Source organism: Hydra viridissima, unplaced genomic scaffold (assembly GCF_058129835.1).
Source record: "Hydra viridissima isolate aposymbiotic clone 2 unplaced genomic scaffold, HvirCarnegie_v1 scaffold_1, whole genome shotgun sequence".
Taxonomy (NCBI): Eukaryota; Metazoa; Cnidaria; class Hydrozoa; order Anthoathecata; family Hydridae; genus Hydra; species Hydra viridissima.
In genome coordinates this window covers 2,353,361-2,379,097 of record NW_028324300.1, presented here as the reverse complement: position 1 = coordinate 2,379,097, position 25,737 = coordinate 2,353,361, and the positions used below count along the sequence as shown (strand labels likewise).

Genomic DNA, 25,737 nt, shown 5'->3' with positions numbered 1-25,737 from the left:
CGAATTTTTTTTAAATTTCTATTTGATATCTATCTGATTTTAAACTAACAGTTTGTGTGGAAGAAAATTTGGAAGAGGAAGGTGTTATACCGTCAGTCTGGGTAGATGAAGATTATATATATTTGCCGTCAGGAGGAAATGTCCTTAGAGCATACAAAGAACTGACTCCACCTGATCCATCGTGGCACAAGTTTGTTAAGTTAAAAGAGAAAATTAGAAATGGTAAATAGTATGTGCATGTATATTTAAATTAAAAAGTTTTTTTAAGTGGAATTTTCTGTTTGGTGTGTTAATACTTTTTAAAATTTTGTTAAAAGATGAAAGAGTTATGCGAAAATTTTGAGTTTACCACTTCAAATAAAATTGAAAATGAGGTGCTTGAAAAAAAAGATATCAACAAAAAAAAACAGCAAGAAAAAGAAAATGTTAATACCAAGACCTGATCTAAACTGTATGTTGTTAAAAAAAATTTTATGTTTGCATATATATGTTATATATATATATATATATATATATATATATATATATATATATATATATATATATATATATATATATACTACCGTGCAAAAGTCTCTGCTCATTTGTAATATTTCAATAAAGTAACAAAAGTTTGCAAGAAAATTGCGTTTATTTTTAATTGTTTATTAAACAATGAATTAGACAGTAAATACAATACATTTTAGGATGATTTTAAATATATAAAATCAAGAAAATGTTAATATACTAAGTTGTAAATGTTAAATTTTATTTTCATCAATATGAGACCCCTTGGAGCGTATAACAGCAGCGCATAATCTTGGCATTCGGGCTAATAATTTATTCATGGTTTCCGCTGTTATCTCATTCCAAGCTTTTTGCAAACGTTCCCATAGCATTTGCTGATTAATAAAAGATGTTTCACCTGCTTCTCTGATCTTCCGATCCAGTTCATCCCACAACTTTTCGATGGGTGATAGATCTGGTGATTGAGGAGGCCAAGTCATAATTTTGTAAACTTTTCCCCTTTCTTTTAGTTTCAAATAATTTTTGCATAATCCAGATGCATGTTTTGGATCGTTGTCCTGCTGCATTATGAATCCTTTCCCAATTATACGAATACCAGATGGAATCGCGTGCTTAACCAAAATATTATGGTACATGTGTTTATCCATGTTAGATGTGATTTTAACTAAATCTCCAGTTAACCCATTGCCAAAACATCCCCAAAGCATAATATTACCACCTCCATGTTTTACAGTACTTTGTATACATTGAGGAAGCACTCTTTCATTAGGTAAACGCCTAACATGCACGCGACGTCGGGTACCAAAAAGTTCAAACCTACTCTCGTCTGTCCATAAAACTTTCTTCCAATCTTCTAATCCCCAATTTTTATGCATTTTTGCCCTACCGTTGTTCCGGTAGGCATACACATTTCCTAATAAAACAAGCTCTATAAAGGATCTTACTCTTCAATTTTATATTGATTTGATGTGGAAGTAACACTATGTTTAGATGTGAAGACCGAATTGGCGTATTATACACATCTTCCAAGTGCCTAATTTTTACTACATCACATAAAAAAGAATCATGTAATGTGATTTCTTTAACAAATTCAATGATGTTATTTTTAAGAAGAAAGCAGTTATCTTTTCCTCCACTAGATATTTTGGTTGAGAGGTTTTATTTCGTTAGGAACCCAAATGAACTTTCCCATTGAGTTTGTCTTTTTACAACCTGTGCATTTGGATTAGAAGAACCTTTTACAGCTTTCTTTACATGCTGAAGAAAATTTTCATAAGGAAAACATGATATTGTGTTTAATGAACTAATATAGTTTAAACAATCATCAGGCAAATGCAATAGATTATGAATAATGTACACTGCAAATGTATTTCCATAGATATACTTGCAATTATAAACAAACTGTGTTATTAAACTCCTTGCATAACCAATATACTGCATGCGAAAGTTATCATCAGACTGTATCATACTACTTATTGCAATGCTTAATGCCAAGAAATGTTTGTATGAATCTTTAGATAAAATACATCGTAGAACAACTGGACTGGTATACAAAAAAATTTGACGAAATTCAGTTGCCTTCCATCAATCTAAATTATTGAGACTCTGTGGCTGACGTACAAAATCACTTGGCATGTGTCCATTTAATGATAGGAGACAGCTTGAAATTTCTTCAAATTGATGAGCAGCTATTTTACCACCAGGACCTATTTTCCAATAATTCAATAACCTAAGAACAACACCTAAACATACAAGATGCATGTAGTCCAAAGGGAAACTGTTGATCATACCTAAATTAATCAAAACTAAAGGAGATATAGATGTTTGATGGTGATAATATCCAAAAATTTTAAATGTTATGTTTTCCCTTAAAGGATAATCAATCTCATCGTTAAAACAACACGAACCTCATGTGTTTCATGAATACAACATCTTTCACAAGAATCATAACCAGTGTGGGATAAACCTTTACATCATATTGGTTACCATTGATTAATGCACTATGTTCATCAACTCAATTAACTCTTCAATAAAGTCCTCTAAATAATCATTAATTGAATCAGGTGTTTTGTTTCCACAATACAATGCAACAACAAATATATCAGTCACCAAAAGAAGCTAAAATCAGCCACAACTGTGTACTGCTTGAATTATACAGTCGCAAATCATCAATGCTAAAACACAATGCAATGCATCTTTCAGTGAAATTGTGATGCAAAAATATTGTTTCTAAACCTTTTTAATACCTAAAGAGGTATATGTACCTCCACATTTTTGTATAATATTAACTTTTTTGGAGTTTGCAAAAGTAATCTGGCATCTTTTGGAAGTTCAAGCCGCTCATCACGAAATATATTAAGAAGCTCATTGACAAAAGCTCTAGTCCATCTGTTACGAATGGAGCTAGCAGAAAGTTTTTGGCAAAGGCTATAATTAGAATCATCAAATTTAGTATCATCATCAGCATCTGAAAGAGTACATGAATTATTATTACTGCTGCTATCAAATTCACGAAGAATGCAACTGCTATTTGAAAGGTCAGAGAGATTTAATTCAGCACAGACTAGATTTTCATGTTTTTCAATTTCAATAGTTTCATCATAATTAAAATATGATAATCCAAACACTTTTTTATTTGTAGTTTCCTATTTTTTTACATAAGCTGCCATTATCATAATATTAGTTGTGCTTTTTAAAAAAATGACTAACACTTTTGTAAAATAAATACTTTTATTAACTAAAAAACACATAATACTTTATATGTTTTTCTCAGTTACAGTCTTATTAAGTTATCATTTACTACCCAAGTTAGTTTTAGTTAATGCACTATTCCATGTCGATCAAAGTAAATCAAATTAAATCAAATCGAAAAAATTTCTATTTGTTATTAAAAGTAGTTATAGTAACTAATCTTGAGTTTGTTATGTAATATAAATAATATAAATAATTTTACATGTAAGTAAAAACTAAAATAAGAATCATATTGATATTAATAATAATAACAACAACAGTAATATAGTACCAGTGTATAGGTTATACACTGTTATTTTTTACAGTAAATAAAATTTAAGTGGTATGATCTTTTTATTTATATGTTATCTTTTTATGTTACCTAACATTTACCTAAATAGTAATTGAAAAATCTTCGACGAGTTCACAATTACTATTTAGGTAACTGTTAGGAAACATAAAAAGATAACATAAATAAAAAATAAAAAACTCGGATTCAATATAAGAATCGCTATTTTAGAAATCCATGCGTTTTCGCGCTTGCAGCGCGAAATAGCCGTTTATAAAACGTTTAAAGAAGGTCATGAAAAGTAATAGCGATTAATTCATTTATTTCGTTACATTTTCGGGACGGACAAGAAAAAGACGTTCATAAGACGCTCTGTTATGGTTCAGATTGTCTTTAAGTCGAGCGGACGTGAAGTGAACGTACATAAGACGTCTTTATTCCGTCGTGTGCCCACTGGGAAGAGGCAATAGTAGATATGTCAAATGCCAAAATTAGATACTTGTTTTACTTCACCACAGAAAACTTTAGAATATTATTAAGTATTCTGAAATAAAAATATCTAATTTCTTCGACATTTTTTTAGGATAACTTACATAGACAATGTGTTCTTTTCTTTTGAACCTTGTGGGTTAAAGATTTGTTTTTCAGCAGGTTAACACTCCCAAGCACAGTTCTAAATTATTCTGGAAATACAATTCAGCTAAAGTAAAGCTTACAAAACTAAAATATATTTATTTGGCTCCCTTACTCCCCTGTAATCTAATTGTAATTGTAATCCAATAAAGCGGTTGTGGGACGAGTTGTGTGGACAGAAACTTGAGGAAAATGCAATCAACCAATACAAAACAGCGTGATGCATTTCAAAATACTGGTTGGAATAAAAGTAAAACAGAATAATCAAGTAAACTAATTGCAAGAGAGGCCAGAGCATGCCCGGCTGTTATTCAGGTATTAGGAAGATATTTTAAAAGAATCAAAAAAATAAAAACATTTTTAAAGTTTAAAAGACTTATTTTGTTTCAATTATTACTTTTCAATTACAACTATAAATTTTTATTTGAAAGCATAAAAAAGTCATTATTTTTAGATTACATAAAACTTTAAAAGAAGTAAAGAATATGGTAAAGAAAAATAAAATTTCATATTCTGATTTGTGACAGGTTTTTAATCTTTAAAGTATTTTTTGAAACGCCTAAGTATATTTTGATTAATTTGCTAACACAAAGGGTTTATAATATATTTATATATTAAACAGATTCTGTGCGTGCAAATCCCATGACGAAGTAAGCCAAAAACTCTGAAATTTAGTCAGCAATAAAAAACATGGCTGCGAGTTTCATCTGATAGTGGTGGAGGTTGCAAAACGCTAAAGGAGACCAAGAAAGAGTTGCCTAGGATAAATGCGAAAGTTTTTTAACAATAATTTTAAAACTTTGATAAAATTCCCATTTTTTATGTTTGAGGTGCTATTTTTATTTATTCTACTAGGGATGCAATTGCTGCAAAACTATCCTTGGTAGGTTACTCTGCAAATATTTATCTTAAACAAGTATCGGTCAAAAATTGGAGATGAACAATATTTGAGCACTTTTTTGCTCTTTTTAATATTGCTCAACAGCTATTCATTTGTCGTATATTCTTCACAAAGATTTTAAATTATAGCGGGCAGACGGGCAAGAAGGATATGCTAATTTTTAAAATGCATATTTTATACTCATGTATTTAATTTACCTATTTAGTTAAAATGTTAGGACAAAAAATAGTCATGTTTAAATTAAATATTTAAAAAAAACTAGTATCTTTCTCAAATAATATAATCATATATAATATAATCATATATAATATAATCATATATAATATAATCATATATAATATAATCATATATAATATAATCATATATAATATAATCATATATAATATAATCATATATAATATAATCATATATAATATAATCATGTATAATATAATCATATAAAATATAATCATGTATAATATAATCATATATAATATAATCATATATAATATAATCAAATATAATATAATCATATATAATATAATCATATATAGTATAATCAAAGAAATCATCGCAAAAGTATGATCTTCGTCCGGAATATGAAGTACAAGTTTCATGGATCCACTTTCTGCAAACATTTTACTGAATACAATCCTTGATTAGAGGTTCTATATACATTTTGATGCAGACAGTGCAAATGAGTCTTTTTTTTCTTTTTCTTTCTTTGTAGATGGGCCTCTTGTGGCATGTGTTTTTTAATTCTTATATATGATGGACACGGAATGTCAAACAACACTTTTTTTTCTTTTTGGAGCATGACTCCTTTCTTTCTGCACCATCTTTATTGATGCGCTGGTTAAAATTTCTGCTTTTTGCTGTTTGTACCAGGACTGATTTTTTTTTTGTTTATCTGAACCTGTATTGGCCTAATTTCTTCTATAATTCTTTATTCTGGTGGCAGTCAACTTGATTTTCTTTACTAGCGATGTTGTATGACAAGAGTCGGCGACAGAGCTTGATTGTAGGTCTTAAGAAGAAACTATGTCCGGTAGCAAACAGCGTTTCGCTGATATCGATATGTTTGGCTCAGCCGCTGTTTAATTTTGCTCTTCTTTTCTAGTGCTGCTAATTTTAGTTACTGGTACGATGTTTGCAGTACGTCCTTGATAATCCTCAGACGGTGCAAAATTTTAATCCCCAATAATGTGACTTTGAATGGATTTATGCCGCTGCACGGTACCCGCTGATTGGATTTGCTAGTCTGACTCCTTTAAGCATGGCCATAGACAAGTAGGGGCTTTGGGGGGAGGAGGGGTTCCACTACTTTTTGATTTGTTGCGCCTCTGATAATATTATTATAAGCAATTTGAAAACATTTATATAACCTTCGTTATTTAAATATCCATAACAACTATAAAAAAATATTTCGCAATTAAATGAATAATAAAAATAAAAATACCGCAAATATGTAAACTTTAGTAAATAACTGTAAATTTTACATTTCGAACAAAAAAAATAAAAACTCGTTGTAAAGAACTTATACAACGTGGTATTGAACTGACTACAACTAATAAAAGTTGTTTTGTTCATATAAGGCGTTTGTCTTTAAATATTTTTGCATTTTCCCTTTTAATATTTAGAGTTTTAAGCTTCATGAATTTAATAATTAAATTTAAATACTATTAGATTATATTTATTATCTAATGCTTAAAGTTTGCAAATTAGATTTAAATAAGTTTGTGATAATTATATCAAAATTATCTATCAATCTATTATATGACTTATTTCAGTGGTATGTCTTTAAAACGAATATTATTTGGTGCGGAAGTGAAGCGTCGTAAACGACTGAAGGAAATACTGAAAGGAGCAGATACCAACCGCACTATTACTTCTTTCAGTTCAAGAACTGTCGTCTCATCAACTTCTCCTAACTTTGCCTCCACCTCAAGCTCTGAAACTACAGCCACTACAGCATTTTTATTAGAAAAAACTTCAAATTCTATTGGTTAACAGTACTTTTACTACTGCATCTCTTGCTAACCCTGATACTGCTGCTAATGCTTCTTCTTATGCTGGCTCTATATCCACTGTTACTTCGGCATCATCTTCTAGTTCTGCCTTTAGTTTTTCTTCTTCGATTACTAACTCAGCCAACATTGATGTTAACTCTGCCTCCAATATTACAGTGTTCCAAAAAAAAGCATCTAAGTAATAGTCCGCATCAGGCTGTGTTAGTTTTTCCAAAACGTACATGTGGTAGACAGAAGCGATCATTTTTTCACCAATTGTACAAACTGTTTTCATGGTTGCATTACAAAGAATGTAACGATACAGTTTTATGCTACTATTGTATGCTAATAGAAATGCATAATTTATCATCTTCAAAATGCAGCGAGGATGTTTTCACAAAAACTGGAATATCCAAGTGGAAAAATGGTTTACAAAAATTCCAGAAACACCAAAATACTTTTTTTCATCGAGAAGCCATCGAGAAGGTTATAACTATTCCTTTAACAACTGAAGATATTGGTGAACCTCATAGCAAAACTCATGCAGAGGAAAAAATGATAAATAGAGCAATATTGATAATAATATTCAAGAATATTCAATTTCTCGCCAGACAAGGTATTGCTCTGCGTGGTCATTACAATACAGACAAAGATTGTAAAGAATTTTATTCGAACTTTTCTCAGTTACTTAATCTCAGAAGCAAAGATAATCCCGCTTTAAATAAATGGATGAGAAAGTCGCAAGATAAATTTACCAGTGCAGATATCCAAAATGAAATTCTGCAGATAATGGGTGTCACTATACTCAGAAAAATTTCATACAACATTTCTGAAAAATGGTTTACTATTATGGTAGATGAAACTACAGATCAGTCCAACACTGAGCAAATGATGATATGCTTGCAATATGCAGAAGAAGATGACTTGGAAGTGCATGAAGTATCAGTCGGACTTTATAGTATGGAAAACACATCGGCTTAAAGTATTAGAAATTTTACTTTAGATATATTTTGAACCAATCCCGCTCCTCCAGATGCAGTTTGTATTATCACTATTTTCTAACTTAATCTAACTTAGACGTTGACAGTTATGTAGAAGCAAACGTTTTTATCAATTTCAAACGCTGTGATTCAAAATAAAAATATTTCAACAACATACAAATTAATTACATTATAAATGTTACAGTTTTTTGTTGTTGTTGTTTTTGTTCTTTTTTAACCAAATCTGCAGTTTGGCTTTCGTCGACAGGCACATCTACCGGGAACTGGTTCTTCACAAATTCCAGCACAACCAAGACATTTGGGTTTTAATAGTTTCCAAAGTATATTGCGGTTTTTGGGTTTATTGGGTGCTAATGATCTCCGAACTTTTCTCTGTTTTGAAGGCGGGTGAAATCTCCATCGACTGTCAGATAATTTAACATCACCATCTTCATCGATCTTATCCTCTAAAATCTCTTTCGATAAATCATCTTTCAAATCATTCAACGAATCTCTGTTGATGGATTTTGTGTAAATACCTTCAAACAAAAAAATCAAGAGAAGTACAACTAAAACTTTCATTCTCAAATGTTTTGTTTCCCTTGTTGAAACTTGAAATGTCTTTTTCTTAGAGTTCAGCTTTTTTTAACAATTCAGAATAATAAACAATATTAGCTCGTTGGCACTTGATGTAATTGAAAATGGTGGTAGCTTTAGTTTACTTGTTCGCGAACCACGGAGCACCTTTTAAACGCTTGGATGTCGCAATTAGCCGTAGTTTGATGTTTTTTTAGATTTAAACAACACTTTTTGAAATCAATTTTAAAAGTAAATTGCAAAGACAAATTCGTTTCCGTTTTCTTTTCCCAGAAATAGAAGATGAATCACCGCAGGGGAGGTACCTTCCTCTCGCCGTAATAATTCCTAGGTATTTCGAAAGTTATTTGAAATCTAACGTTGCTTAAACAGTATAATGTCTCAGACACTAAACAATAATATCATTAAAGAATGCTAAGCATTTTTCAAAAGCGTGCACTAATCGATAATCCAAAAGTAAAGCTAGTTCTCGCTGTAGCTTCAAAAAGTGCTTTTTTTCTTTAACTGAAATAATTTGACAACGAATCATGATTTTTCGCGTCGATCATTGCGAAATTTTATCAATATATATATATATATATATATATATATATATATATATATATATATATATATATATATATATATATATACATATATATATATATTATTCTTGAATATATCTATATTTTTATATTTTACATCTAAACCTTAGTCCCCAATCTTAATTTTTTTCAAAAAAGTTCATATAAAAAATGCTTAATATTTAAAATATAGATATCTACATACTACATACATTAGCGTAAAATATTCTCATCATAAAGGAACAATTTGTAAATGCTTTATGGATATGGTCAAATATTTCTCTGTTTCACATAAATACTTGACTTCTTTATAATTACGATAATTTTAGTTTATACATATAGCAATCAGCTCGGTTAAACAAGTTGACAATTTGATATCTTTGGGTAAAACTGTTTGTTACAGCGTTAAATTTTTCTTGGAATTTCAAAAGAGAAATCATTAACCAGTAAGATTTAAACATCAAAACAAATGATAATTTTTCTTTTTAGGCCGCGGAATATATTTTCCTTGTTTTATCTTCGAGTTATTGGGCTTATAGGTTTTTTGTCTTTCTCTTGCGCATTATCAAGATTTTCAATTGATATTTAAAATTATAATTTTTTAAATTTACGTGGTAACGAAACCTTATCACACGTTACGCATTCCATGATATGGCTAATTGTTTAAAAAGTTGCTTCAAAATCAAGTAGTGTTTTAAATCAAATATTTACTCTTTAGGCTGAGCTTTTTTTTTTTATTCCATGGTAAAAAAAAATATACAAAAGTTTTTTTTTAGTTTTTTTTGTGAAATTAAAATTATATCCAAAAATTTATTCGATCAGACAAAAATGTGCAGAATGCTACTCGATGTTGTTTTGCGATGTTTCAGTTTGTGCAGTAGGCTCTCCACTTCATAGCACTGTTAAAAAAATAATTATGTCTGGAAAAAGATCATTATTTATATCTGTTAATATGTCAATATTTAGTCTTCTAATATGTCGACATTTATGTCAATTAAAGTCTGCATTTAAAGAAATCAATTTAACTAAATATAGATGTTAACTTACATAAGTATAATTTTTAAATAAATATATTGATAAAATTTCGCAATTATCGACGCGAAAAATCATGATTCGTTGTCAAATTATTTCAGTTAAAGAAAAAAAGCACTTTTTGAAGCTACAGCGAGAACTAGCTTTACTTTTGGATTATCGATTAGTGCACGCTTTTGAAAAATGCTTAGCATTCTTTAATGATATTATTGTTTAGTGTCTGAGACATTATACTGTTTAAGCAACGTTAGATTTCAAATAACTTTCGAAATACCTAGGAATTATTACGGCGAGAGGAAGGTACCTCCCCTGCGGTGATTCATCTTCTATTTCTGGGAAAAGAAAACGGAAACGAATTTGTCTTTGCAATTTACTTTTAAAATTGATTTCAAAAAGTGTTGTTTAAATCTAAAAAAACATCAAACTACGGCTAATTGCGACATCCAAGCGTTTAAAAGGTGCTCCGTGGTTCGCGAACAAGTAAACTAAAGCTACCACCATTTTCAATTACATCAAGTGCCAACGAGCTAATATTGTTTATTATTCTGAATTGTTAAAAAAAGCTGAACTCTAAGAAAAAGACATTTCAAGTTTCAACAAGGGAAACAAAACATTTGAGAATGAAAGTTTTAGTTGTACTTCTCTTGATTTTTTTGTTTGAAGGTATTTACACAAAATCCATCAACAGAGATTCGTTGAATGATTTGAAAGATGATTTATCGAAAGAGATTTTAGAGGATAAGATCGATGAAGATGGTGATGTTAAATTATCTGACAGTCGATGGAGATTTCACCCGCCTTCAAAACAGAGAAAAGTTCGGAGATCATTAGCACCCAATAAACCCAAAAACCGCAATATACTTTGGAAACTATTAAAACCCAAATGTCTTGGTTGTGCTGGAATTTGTGAAGAACCAGTTCCCGGTAGATGTGCCTGTCGACGAAAGCCAAACTGCAGATTTGGTTAAAAAAGAACAAAAACAACAACAACAAAAAACTGTAACATTTATAATGTAATTAATTTGTATGTTGTTGAAATATTTTTATTTTGAATCACAGCGTTTGAAATTGATAAAAACGTTTGCTTCTACATAACTGTCAACGTCTAAGTTAGATTAAGTTAGAAAATAGTGATAATACAAACTGCATCTGGAGGAGCGGGATTGGTTCAAAATATATCTCAAGTAAAATTTCTACCTTAGTGTGGGAAAAAAGTTAACCTTAGGCATTACTGAGATTAAAAGTCTTTGTTATGGACCTTCAAGTACTTGAACCTCCTTTTCATGAGACTTAAATTTCGTTTATTATTCGTACATCAGTTTTAATAGTCACGATAATCTTTTCTAAAAGAAAAAAAAAATTGTTACAGCAACAAGGCTGCAAAAGCTTTTTGAAAATTAGAGAGCGCAAGCCTGATTAGTCCTGTTTTTCACTTCGGTTCCAACCAGTTTTAACCGAAGTGAAAAACCGGTCTAATCAGACTTGCGCTCTCCAAAAGTGATAATCAGGATAATAAGGATTTCACTTTTCTTTTTTGAAATTCAACCATCAATTGCTAATCTGGACATAAAAGAATGAACTCTAAATATCAGAATTTTCAAATGGAATTCAACTAGTGCAAACGATTACTGTTTTTCTTTAAAGTTTGAAAAAAAAAAGTTATTTAAAAACCATTTACGTTGAGAATCTGGATCAAATACAATGAAAATTGATTAGTTTTTTTGTTTAATTTAATTTTTTTTGTTAAATTGGCTGTTTTACACCCAACTGAATAATTTGAAGGTCTTTTTTCTGACCAAACCAAAATTTACTCAAATGTGATTCATATCTATTGACCCACGCCTTAAGTTAAAGGAAAAGCGATAATTGTAATTAATGCATTTGTACTAAGTTTACCCTTAAACTTTAAGAGGTAGTTGGGAGTGTATGTATTATAGATGTGTAGTCACCGCTTTTCTTTAAAACTAAATTTTGATACAAATATGATAAAATACAAAAGAAGTATTACAAAAGCAGTTTAAAAATGCCAGACGACTTTGAACTTAAGTTGATAGGAAAGCATTATATTAGTGTTTATTTGGGGTCCCGCTTCTCAGCCGAATGGTTTTTTAGCTCACCCTGCAAAGTACTCAAAACTCTAACAAAATTATAATGACCTTGAAACTTTATAAAACGATATAAAGACCTTAAAACTTTATAAAACGGTATAAAGACCTTGAAACTTTATAAAACGATATAAAGACCTTGAAACTTTATAAAACGGTTAAAGACTTTAAAGCTTTATAAAACGATGAAAAGACTTTAAAGCATTTAAGCGACTACATTTAAAACATATTTTAAACGGGATTATTTCTTCTCGAGGGTTTCGCGAGCTCTTCGCGCGACACTTTCCATAGTTAAAATTGAGAACCTTTTTTAAAAGGAGTATCGTTCCACTAATCGTAAAACCAATTTCTCTTTTTAACATTATTTCTTGAAAAAGAATTATTTTCTAGACAACTGTGAAATTGTGATTGAATTAAACTATGATGTGGTAAAATGTTTTTGCATCAGCTAGGTAATAAAATGTAGACTCGATTCTCCGGCGGATCACTTTGTCATTATTCTGCACTTTTAGCGATCATTAAGCCTGATGAACTGCAATTGATCGGACTAATTTGAATATAGGTCTTGAAATATTCAATGAATCAAGCAAGTATATCTGCTGTATTGATAGTCACTCTAGCCATGCGTGTGCGTCCTCGTCTCTTACAATGGCCTTAACTGCTATCTTTTTGCTAGCAACATTATCGCGTCAGTAACCTTGGAAGATATTGTAAGTCCTTGGTAGTTTATTATTCAAACTCAGCCACATTTTTTACTCAGTCACAATAATTTCAAGAGTTAAACATTACTTTAACGCCGCTCTTGGGAGAAGTGCTATCTCCGGGAGACGGGCTCAGATATCAGCCACTCGTGATAACAGAACTGAAACAGTCAACCCTTGTTGAGGAGAGATAATGGGTGACACGAGGCGTAACAATGTGCATACGTGATTTTTTAAAACCAGAAAACAATTTGTGTGCTTTAGTGCATCCGAGTCCGTATGCTCTGTTCGGGTCTGATAAAAGATTTTTAAAAGTTGCAACTTTTGCAATTTTTAATAATTTTTTATTATACCCGAACAAATATGAACCGAACAAGATCGGATTTTCGGGTATAAAAAAATCTAATACTCATGAGTATTGAATATTTTAATACCCGAAATTACGGAACCAAAGCCGATATATTATCGGTTATATTTTTGAGTACTCAAAAAGGTACCCGATTATATTTCGGCTTTGGTTCGGTAATTGTCGGTGCTCGTTAACCCGTTTGATCATTGTTTCGGGTTATCGAGCTATTGGGTATATAGCGGGTCTACAACCAAATGTGTTTTGGACCCGAAAATTTTTTTTAAAATACCCGTTCGCCGGCCGAATGGGACCCGATGACATTCACTAGCTTACACTACCTTCAAATATGATAAAATGGACGATGAAAAATTCAATTTTTCCTTCTAAAAGGACACATTGGCATGTTTAGCTCATAAATGAATAATGTTCATAAATTCTTCACAAAGCTTGCTTTAGTCATAAAAACTGTTCCATGAAAAGGTGGCCTCTTTGCGCCTATTCATCAATGATATCAGATTCAAGTCAGTCAATGCAAACGAAAAATTTTTCAGATGATTTTTTGAAATATAAATGTATTGTGTGATGACACTATCCGTATGAGTGTTTTTGAGGAAATGTGATGTATTTATACAGACCTGTAATTTTCTACTTCTGCTGCGTCAAATAATTTCAATTTTGGTACAAAATCAGTTTTTTTAAGTTTTTTAGGAAAAACTTCCCAAGGGGGCTCTTACATATATTAGAGATAATAATAAGTTGTTTAAATAGTTAACCCAACATTTGGTGTTTAGCTCGTCTGACTTGATATTTTTGGGTGGCTAATATATTTCGGTTAAGTGACATTTCACGCGCCATTAGGTTTTAGTCAATTAAAATGATTAAGCTTACAGAAATAGAAGAGTAAAAACGTAAAAAAATTAAAACTATAACAAATCCAAAGTCCAAATATGTCAAAAATTAATTGTGACATTACTTATAAAGTTTCATTTAAAGTTACTTCAACAAAATTTTGGTAAGAAATTCCTGTTTTATTTTTAGTTAATTTTAATTTATTGCTGCATTTCGTTCTATCTTTTAAAAATTAGTGTATTCATGTTTTTAATTATATTGTAATAGCGGGACATTACAATACAAAAGCAACTTAAGTCAAAGTTTAGCTCTAAAATTTAGTATTTTAGATATTATATTAAATTCCGATGAAATTCCTTGTGGCGAATTGTTAAAAAATCACTTTTTTGGGAAAACAGTTTCGTTCCTTCATTTTAATATTTTTGATGACAGGCCAGGAAGTGCTTATTGAAAAATAAAGAACTTGATGCTTTTTTTTAAAAAATTTTAGTTTTAAATTTTATTTTGGAATCTTATATTTGTTCTTTATCGTTTCCATCGGTTTAGATAAACTCTTGTGAGTGCCGCCACACTATGAAACAATTGGGAGATTCTTTGATGAGAAAAAGACAACAGATATAACCAAGGATGGCCCTGGAGTTTGTAGAAAGATGCAAGACTTGTAGCATGACTTACAAGGTTAATGATGGAAATGCTACTTGCGTGAGGAATCAACTACTCTGGGCACACTCTGAGCTTTTAAAAGAACTAGAAAAGCAACACACTGAGCGCAAAAGACCGTCTTATGTTAGCTTACATGAGTTGGAGCACATCTGAACTTCTGGCTCCAATGAATATGCCTTAGTTAGTCACATGACAATGCTGCACTTTCATCGATGTTTTGTGTTGATTACACTCTGAATCTGATCATTAAGGATACAGTGGATACAGAACGCCATGTCAACAATGCTGAAACAAAGACTGCCTGAAAACACCCACAAAGTCATTTGGGAAATAATAGGATCAAACAAGAAACTTTGGCCTTGAACCACAGTTTAAAAGCTTTTGTGGATGTATATTAAAATGATCCTTCCCTCGGAAAAACTGCTGGCTTTATTTCGCGGAAAATTATTCATCCAAACAATAATAAGTGGAATTTAGTGGATGTGATGATTGAAAGCATTGAAAAAAATAGAATTTCTGATTTTTGAAGACATAGGGGCGGGATTTGGTTAGCTCTAATAGTCCTAATACTTCGCAAATTATCATTCGACACTAGTATCAATTACTAGAAATTTGAGTATGGCCGTTGTCTCTTAGTTTCCTACTCATTGAGCAACAAAGTTCTTGGTCACTCCTCTAAAATACGTGCTTTGTTGAGTGCATAATAAATCAAATATTCACCGTATTTAAACTTTCCGGATATTAAATAGTTTCCATGGGTCTTCTCTCTTTAAACTAATGGAAATAGGAAAAATTAGAAAAACTTTAAATATGCATCAAATCGTTTATTTGATTTGAATTCAAAGTATAAATAAAAAGTATACTATTATGGTTAGTAAATACAAAGTATACTATTATGGTTAGTAAATACAAAGTATACTATTATGGTTAGTAAAACTAGAAAGTGTAAAAAGTCAAAATTTTCGAAATGTGACCCAGCTGTTTCTTCCCGTTGAGTCCTCATATACATGTATTTATAAACTTGTCATGTTTTTCTACTGCCTTGAATATATATTATTCCATCTTCCCTACGAAAATCTTTTGATTTTCTTGTCTTCCAATTAAAAATTAATACAATTAATTTAACTAAAAATATAGATCATGCATCAACTCCGTTATAAGTTTGTCAAATTATGAATGAGCATTTAATCTCATTAGCTGTCTTAATATACCAACTTAATATTGCGTACTTATATATTACTCTCTCTTTTTTTAGGTTATAAGTTTTATAGATTATATGGTCAAGAATTTGAATAAACAAAAAGCAAGTTTTTGAATGAAGTAAAAATGTGTGTAAATAAGAAAAAGAGAAGGTACACTAGAGTCCATAGTGTATAAAAATAATCATACCTTTCATCGATTTGATAATTTTTCAATACATATTTACAGGCTGTTTTTTTTTCTTGCTATACACATCAAATTTTGTTCAGAAAAGTAATTTGATACTATGTGGTGATCTGGCAATTTTCTGAAATTATTGATAAAATTATTTTGGAATTTACTTCGCAAATTTCAGTTTCATAATAAAGTCACCAGTTATATGCTAAAACACGGACATATATTTCAGCTAAACACTTCCAAATTTTTTAAGCAGTAAAAACATGTGAAGTTGATGACTCATTGTTGACAAAACATCTTAAAATAACACGATGAACAATGCTCGGAAAAAGAACTGCAATTTTTTTTTCTGATATTAATTTTGATTTTAATTAATTAAAATTTAAACTTCGGCAGATTTTATGTTACAAAATAAAAAAATTCTTAAATGTTTTCATTAAGTATTATTGAATTCTTTTCTTTTTTTACGGAGATGGACTGTAACATATAAATGATAGTGAGTACATATTTTAAATGACTTCCACATTCATATCCCAATATACATTTGAATATTTATTCAATTTTTGCTAAAATGCTGATAAACAAAATTATTAATCAAGTTAAAGTTGAAAGTTATCAGCGTCTCTCTGTTCTCATATTGGCTTATTATTTCAGACACAAAACATTACCAACTTGGGAAAGTTTATCAGTAATATATGAATAGGATATTAAAAGATTTTGAATATGATGCTCCGCGTTTAAAAGTATGTAAAAATTTCTTTATGAGAAAGTTTATAAAATTCTTTTGTGAGTGAATTTATTTTATTATTATTATTCTAAATTTTAAATTTCCTTGTTTTTCTTTTTTTTTGTTAAACTGCTCAAGAAAGAAGTGAGGGCTTTCATCTATAATTGCATTTGTGCTTTTGTTGGCACCACTCTTCTGGATTTTTGATAATCGATTTTTATTATTTTAGAATACCACAATATATTTATGTATGTTTGTATATATATATATATATATATATATACACACATAAGTTCTTAATTTTATAGTTGTAAATATTTTGACATAACTTGTAATTGTACATGCAGCCTTGAAGCATTCAAATCTGTAGCATAGAAATCAAAAACTTCATTATTTGTTGAACTACCTTCAGATGAAATATTTATAAGTACTGACTCCATCTTTTGAAGCATTAAATATCCTTGTTGTTCAAATCTAGATTGAATACTGCTAATTGTCATTTCTATAGCTTCGAAATATATCTTCTTGAAAAAGTCAAAATTAGAATTTTCAGATAATACTAATGCAGATGCTCCTATTTTAAAACAACGAGGTACTTTGCGACGGCGGGGCAAAGCAGTTTTTTCTAGTTGAAGAAATTTTCTTTTGATTTCAATACGGTTTCAAAATAGTTCAAATGAATTTTCAGACCGGATAGATTTCAATGTAATTAAAGTTCTTTCAACAACTTTCATACCTTCACTGGACGAAAGTGTAACCTTTTGCAAACTTTTTGATAAATTGTCTGTTATGCATAAAATAGTCTTGCCCAATTCAATTCCAAGCAAGGAAGGGAATTTTTCAATTTGTGCTGCAACTCCGCCTATTCGAGCGACAAGCTCACTGTCTTTTGTCTCAGATTTAGCTTCTTCCCAAGCAACTTGTAGAGCTTTATAGTTTTCAGATATGGAATAAAATGATTCTACTCTTACCATCCAGCGTTTAGGGTAGAGTATACAAATACCGGGTGTCCCAGGGAGAATATTTTTTTTTTATCTTTTTGAAAAGGCATTTTTGAAAGATTTTTTTATCAACTTTGTAATTTCATGAACAGTGTTCAGAGCATTTTTCATGATGCTGATAGCTTTAAGTGTATCTTGTACTGCTAAGTTCAAAGCTAGACCATAACAATAGGAATATAGTGATTTGGGTTCGAGGTCACATTTTCTCTTTGCAACTCTAGACTTGCAACCTGTCATGACGCTGGCACTATCATAACATTGACCGCGACAATTATTATTGAAAGATTCCTCCGCATAAGAACATCTTTGATAGTTGCAGTAATACTTTCAGCCGATATGTTTTCCATACTATAAAATCCGACAAACACTTCATGTACTTCCAAGTCATCTTCATCTACATTTTGCAAGCAAATCATCATTTGCTCAGTGTTGGACTGATCTGTAGTTTCATCTACCATAATAGTAAACCATTTTTCAGAAATGTTGTATGAAATTTTTCTGAGTATAGTGACACCCATTATCTGCAGAATTTCATTTTGGATATCTGCACTGGTAAATTTATCTTGCGACTTTCTCATCCATTTATTTAAAGCGGGATTATCTTTGCTTCTGAGATTAAGTAACTGAGAAAAGTTCGAATTAAATTCTTTATAATCTTTGTCTTTATTGTAATCACCACGCAGAGCTATACCTTCTCTGGCGAGAAATTGAATATTCTTGATTATTAACATAGCTCTATTTACCATTTTTTTCTCTGCATGAGTTTTGCTAAGAGGTTCACCAATATCTTCAGTTGCTAAAGGAATAGTTATAACCTTCTCGATGGCTTCTTGATGAGAAAGAGTATTTTGGTGTTTCAGGAATTTTTGTAAACCATTTTTCCAATTGGAAAATCCAGTTTTTGTGAAAACATCCTCGCTGTATTTTGAAGATGGTAAATTATGCATCTCTATTAGCATACAATAGTCGCATGTATAGTTACATTCGTTGTAATGCAACCATGGAAACAGTTTGGACTATTGCTGACAAAATGATCGCTTCTGACTACCACATGTACGTTTTGGAAAAACTAACACAGGCTGATGCGGACTATTACTTAGATGCTTTTTTTGGAAGACTGTAACATTCGAGCCAGAGTTAACATCAATGTTGGCTGAGTTAGTAATCGAAGAAGAAAAATTAAAGACAAAACTAGAAGATGATGCCGAATTAACAGTGGATACAGAGCCAGCATAAGAAGATGTATTAGCAGCAGCATCAGGGTTAGCAAGAGATGCAGTAGTAAAAGTAATGTTAAAACCATTGGAATTCGAAGTATTATCTTAAAAAAATGCTGTATTAGCTGCAGTTTCAGGGCTTGAGGTAGAGGCAAAGTTAGGAGAAATTGATGAGACGACAGTTCTTGCATTGAAAGAAGTAATAGTGCGGTTGGTATCTGCCCCTTCCAATATTTTCTTCAGGCGTTTACGACATTTCCCTTTCGCACCAGACAATTTTCGTTTTAAAGACATACTACTGAAGTAAATCATATAATAGATTGATACATAATGTTACTATAGCAATCACAAATTAATTTAAGTCTAATTTGCAAACTGTAATTATAAAATAATAAATATCATCTAATAATATTTAAATTTAATTATTAAATTCATGAAACTTAAAACTCTAAATGAAAAAAGGAAAGTGCAAATTTGTTTAAAAAAACATGAACAAAACAACTTTTTATTAGTAACAAGTTCAATACCACAAGTAACAAGTTCTATACAATGAGTTCTATTTTTTTTTATTCGAAATGCAAAATTTACAGTTACTTACTAAAGTTTACATATTTGCGGTATTTTTATATTTGTTATTCATTTAATTGCGAAATATTCTTTTATAGCTGTTTCGCAATTAAAGAAATTAGTTATAGATATTTAAATAACGAAGGTCATATAAATGCTTTCAAATTGCTTATAAAAATATTATCAGAGGCGCAACAAATCGAAAAGTAAGGGAATCCCCCCAAGCTCCCACTTGTCTGAGCTCTCCCCCTCCCCCCAGCCTCCACTTATCTTTGGCCATGCTGAAAAGAGTTACAATAGCAAACCCAATCAGCGGATACCGTGCAAGCGGCATAAATTCTTTGAAAGTCACATTATTGGGGATTAAACTTTTGCACCGTCTGAGGATTATCAATTAAGTACTGCAAATATCGTCCCGGAAACTAACATCAGTAGCACTAGAAAAGAAGAGTAAAACCAACAGCCGCTGAGCCAAATATATCGACATTAGCGAAACGCTGTTTGCCACCGGACATAGTTTCTTCTTAAGACCTACAATCAATGTCTATCGCCGACTTTTATCATACAAATATCGTCAGTAAAGAAAACCAAGTTGACTGCAAACTAGAATCAAGAATTTTAGAAGAAATCAGGCCCGTATAGGTAAGGACAGGCGAAAAACACGAAAACACAGAAGCCGTGTTTTCCGTGTTTTTCGTCATTTGGGATGTTTTCCGTGTTTTCTGGTAAATCCGTGTTTTTGTCAGATTTACCGTGATTTTCTGTTGTTTTTTTTAATTAACTCGCTCTATTCTCTTACTTACTTGTTGTTAGTGGTAATTGCTTGACGTCAATTCATCTGTCTTTTCCGGTTTGTAATTACCATTTTTTCGTAAACAAGTTGCGTGTCAATCAATTAACATCTTACATTTAATTATGTTGAAGAACGCCGTGAATGTTTCTTGTGCCGAGCGCACAAAACAGTATCCCAAGGGAACTTTGCACGCCGACGATGGCTGTCTCTTTTGCACACGTTGCATTTAAGGCGGTATCTGAGTTACGTAATGCACGAAATCTTGCTCAGTTTGAATTAGTGGAGGCATTTACTGCAGCTAAGATACCACTAAACTAACTTGATCATCCTAAGCTAAATAAAAATTTACAGACGAATGTGAAGAACCTTGGGGCACTACCATGTGCAAGTCACCTACGGCGCAATTATCTATCAAAATTTTTTGATGTTACTCATGATGAATTGAAAGCCCGTGTTGAAGCAGACTCTTAAGTTGTTGTACCCACTGATGAGGCCAGCGATTCCCAAGATTGTTTCGTCCTACATATACTGTTTATAGTACCAGTAACAAGTTCTGATGAAACGCAGATGAAGGCGGTTATAGATAATCTGGTCTACTTAGAAAACGTTAATGCAACGACAGTCAGTCAGGCAATTATTAGACCCAGAACAAGTTCAACGTTAACTTCAATAAAGTCAGTGCATTTGTTACAGACAATGCCAGTTACATGACGACCCAGCTAACACAAAACGTTCGAGTACGTTCGAAGAACGTTAAAAACGTTCTTAGAACGTTCTTACAACGTGCCCGACTGTTTCTAACGTTCTACGAACGTTTCTTGAACGCTTTGTGTTAGCTGGGGAAGACTATGAGAAATCTCTAATGGATATTCCCCCACTGTGTTTATTTCTCGTGTAATGTTTTTAATTCAGTAAGCTAAGAGCTAAGTGAATAATTTCAATTTAGAGACTTCAGCAACAAAGTTGAACAAACGGTCATAAAATCTTAGTTAAAACACAGTTTTTGCTTATTGAAGTTATTTTACTATGAATAAAAATGTGGCATTTTGATGCCGTGTTTTTTCCGTGTTTTTACAGTGTTTTATACGATTTTTATTAAATTAGGCCGTGTTTTTCGCCTGTCCCTACATATAGGTTCAAATAAAACAAAAAACATAACCAGTCCTGATACAAACAACAAAAAGCTGAAATTTTAACCAGCGCACCAATAAAGATGGTGCAGAAATAAAGGCGTCACGCTCTAACAAAAAAAAAGAAAGTGTTATTTGACATTCCTTGTAATTGTGCATGCTGTTGTAAATTATATATACAAGTTTTTAATTTTATAGTTGTAAATATTTTGATGATTTTAAACATTCCGATTATGTGATTATGTGATTATCCACTCTTAAACTAAGTAATGTATCACGGTACCATCTGTACTATTCATTTCCAATAAATTGTCTGTAACTTTTACAATAAAACTTTGAATGAAAACATGGCGGTCCAAAAAATGGTGCGAAACACTCGCAAAAAAAGACGCAAAATAAAAGACGCGAAAAAATCTTTATAATGCCATAATTACTTAATAGGAGTTTTCTGACTTGGTGGACTATATACATACCGATCAGTAAACTATACTCTTTCAGAAAACGCTGAAATTAATTCAGAAAACCTAAATTTAGTTAAAGCTAACAGTGTGACATAACTAGTTTAAGGGCTTTCTTATTAACAAGTTTTTTTTAGCTAAATCTGTATCATTCATCTCTTTTGGCTTAGAACCACCCTTATTGTAAGATTGAGTTGACTTTGTGTCAGTCCTTCAGTTTATTACTTCCCCATCAAGCATGGTCATATCAATTTTAAAAGTAACCTTAATAGTTATTACAGTACCAGCAATATTCAAATCTGCTGAGAAGGGTTTTAACTAACTAATTTGAGTTTGAAGATCAGTTTCTTCTTCTTTACACAACGCTGACGTCTCTTTTTAAATTGCAGGTGAAGAGGTTGACAGAAGTGGCAACCAGAACATTTAGGATTTTTCCAAAAGTCGATGTTTTCAACTTTAAACAGAGAAGTTACAATTACTGTACAATATAGGCTATCTTCGTTCTTCAACTTTTCAGAAAACTTATGGCTATCAAATTTATGTTTGTAAATACTTTTACTTGAAGCTCCATCAAACCCAATTTTCACATATAAAATTCCGTTCATCTCAACTTTGAAACTTTAACTTTCAATCATATTTATAATCCTAGTTACTGTATGATTTAGCATACTTTATAATATGAGCATTTTGCTGACATTTCAGTAAATTGAACACATTTAGAATAACATTTAACCTTTTGTTCTCCAAGTTTATTAAGACTGGGATATATTTTTACATCGTGAGAAAGGGCTGAGTTTCTCAAGATTTGGTATTGTTAATCACTTAATTTAGTTTATATTTTCAGAGCCAGAGCCTCCTCCAGTTTCATAGTTGTTTGAGCCAAGAAATCAATACTTCTCATCTGAGCTACATCAACAGATATAGAAGTTTTTTTCAAAATATAAGCTGAATCTTTTTCTTCTGCTGCTCTAGCACTCTTTGATGCAGCAAGGGATAGAGCTACAAAGTGTTCATTAGCTAAATCTGCAATCTTTGCTCTTTTACCTCTTTCACAAAGATCTTCATATTCCTTAACTAGTTTTGTTGGTCTAGGGTCACAAGACACATTGTAATCGATGGGACTTTTTCTTAGCCAATTAATTTCGTACTTTAAAACCTTATCACTGTGTCTAAGCCATTTTTTAAGCTTATTTTTCACTTTCGAAATAAAAATCTGTATAATTCTATTTAGCTCACCAAGTTTCTCTTTAGGAATTGTTTTGGAAGTTTTGATAAATACGCTAAGGATTTCAGGAGGTACTTCAATATTTGCTTCAAACTCGCGAGTTTTACAAAATAGATCCAACCTTTTCATTTCACTTTTAAAACTTAATTTCTTTATCACCAAGTATTATTATTATAAGACGTACGAAGATTCTCTAATTTTCAAAATAAAAAGTAAATACAAGATTGTGCATAATTACACGAACGTCCAAACACTGTTTTTGAATCGGAGAGGGAGGGGCGGCTGTTGCATTTGACAAAACTATGCATCAATCTTTTTAAAATATCCTTCTAGGAGCAGGAAGTTGAAGCAAATACTTTATTTGTTTTTTATTATTATGAATTTATTTGGCTATGGAACGTGGAAAAATCTGGAACTTTTTTTGGGCTGGTACTTATATTTAAATTTGAGCATTAAAATTTTATTTTTCAAAGGAAAAGTAAAATAAACTTGTTTTTGAAATAAAAAAAAAAACAATTTCATTAGGGTCCATTAAAGAATTGTTCTTAAGGGACCCTGAGTTTTTTAAGGCGGTAATGCTGCCTGGTCATCAAAGTCATTATGATATCAAAGTGAGGAAAGTAACCATACCGGGGTCCAGTCAACTTGCTCCGTTTTATAATACAATCAAGTTTATATTGTGAGAAGAATGTTGGTGATAAAAAAAAACTGATACGTTTTCAGCAATCAATAATCCATAACAAATAGCTGCATTTGTTTAAAAGGTTTTCACCAAACTTTTTTATTTGGCTTATGTTAAAGCAGATGCAATCACACTTCATTATTAACTGAATTATATTTCAGTATCTATCAAAAGCTAGTGAAATATAATTTTAGCTTATTGCTCATAATTGCTGTTCCAAATTGATTTTAAAACAGATTAAAAGATAGATGACAAGAAGTTAGGAGGAAAGTGAACTTTTAAAAAAGTTTTCTTTGTTTTCTTGAGATGAATTCTAAGTGCACATGTTCTTTTGAAGGAAGCCAAACTCTAAAAATTCATCACTGGGCACTTTTTGTAACAACCAAATACCTCATTTGTTTCCCATTTTCAAGCATTATTAACTTGAAAAAAAAAAAAAAAAGAAAATGAGAATATTAGAAAGAAAACAATAATAGAGTATCTACTAATTTGAATATCTACTAATTTAAGATAAAAGTGAACAATTTTTACAACCCCACTATTTATTTTGTAAATGAGAAAAAGCAAGTTTTGAAATTCTTCAAAAGTAAAAATTTTGTATGAGTATTTTGGCACATTTTTGGCGAAAGCATTTTGTATTGTATTTGAAATACTTTTCAAAAGTATTTTAAATACAAAACAAAATAAAATGCAAAAAATATGCCAAAATACTCTTAGTACTCTCAAAATACGCGTGAGTGATTTCAAAAAAGAAATAAGCTATGGAATTTAATAGTGGAATAAAAATATTACTGCACAATTGATTTTAAATTACTATAGGATATATTTATATATAATATACAATAATATATATCAACCTTGCGTGTCCCGTCCTTTATAACTGACAAGCTAAACGGTTATTTTTATAGCCACATATCTCTTAAAAAACATTGAATAAACAATTATTACTTTGACCTATATTCTTTAAGTATAACAAATAACTATAAAAAAAAATCAACACATAACATAAAGTACCATGTGACTATATTAAAAAAACGACAAGGCGCTACTCGACTTTCGCACCCCCCCCCCCCTTTTTTTTTTATGATTGGTTCTGAAAACTATTTTTAATTAGATTGTGTGGCTATGAAAATAGCCGTTTTTGAAATACAAGATCCTCGGCATGAACTATAAATGTATGTTACGTTCGATGCACACAAAAAGCTATAAATGGTAGCAGTCAAACAGGATATGCTGTATCAACCTGATCCCAAAAGTGAAAAAACCGATGTTCGGGAAACCTCTGCATCCACATAAATTCGGATAAATAATCAGCAACCATTTCGCGGTTAGTTAGCCCCATCATAGATTTAAACTTAGATTTGGCTCGACACCACATAGCTTCCACGTGATTTGTCGTCACGCCTGTCTGCGGATCTACAAAATTGAGGGTATGGTTAACGGTCCCATGTAAATATGCAGGAGCTTGCATATCATTATATACTCTCCACATGTCACTCCAGACAATAGAACCAGGAAGTATCCATTAATGTATGATTGGAATCAATGTTGCAGCATCGCGATTTTGGACAGGAACTAAAAAGCCTTTCTTTGTTGCAGGTTCATATCCACCAAATATCCACTGCTGCGGGATTATTCTACCAACTTGATATTTTCTTCGACAGAAAACAGAT

At 31.1% G+C, this 25,737-nt stretch overlaps 2 protein-coding genes and 1 pseudogene across 2 annotated transcripts; 1 reads left to right on the top strand and 2 right to left on the bottom strand.

The window, feature by feature from the left end:
- Positions 1-1,389: 1,389 nt before the first annotated feature.
- Positions 1,390-3,257, bottom strand: LOC149892879 (uncharacterized; annotated as a pseudogene).
- A 4,145-nt stretch (positions 3,258-7,402) lies between these two features.
- On the top strand, positions 7,403-18,312 carry LOC149892878 (zinc finger MYM-type protein 1-like). Its single transcript, XM_090082115.1, has 2 exons — positions 7,403-8,030; positions 18,141-18,312. The coding sequence occupies exon 1, from the start codon at positions 7,403-7,405 to the stop codon at positions 8,027-8,029; it is 627 nt and encodes a 208-aa protein (XP_089938241.1). The 3' UTR covers position 8,030; positions 18,141-18,312.
- Positions 18,226-18,939, bottom strand: LOC149892877 (zinc finger MYM-type protein 1-like). The gene has a single exon (XM_090082047.1). It carries the CDS (start codon positions 18,937-18,939, stop codon positions 18,226-18,228), a length of 714 nt encoding a protein of 237 aa, XP_089938173.1.
- Between the last annotated feature and the right edge of the window lie 6,798 nt (positions 18,940-25,737).

Coding starts and splice junctions, on each gene's coding strand:
- LOC149892877 (XM_090082047.1), bottom strand. CDS start 18,939: ATGCATAATTTACCATCTTCAAAATACAGCGAGGATGTTTTCACAAAA.
- LOC149892878 (XM_090082115.1), top strand. CDS start 7,403: ATGCATAATTTATCATCTTCAAAATGCAGCGAGGATGTTTTCACAAAA.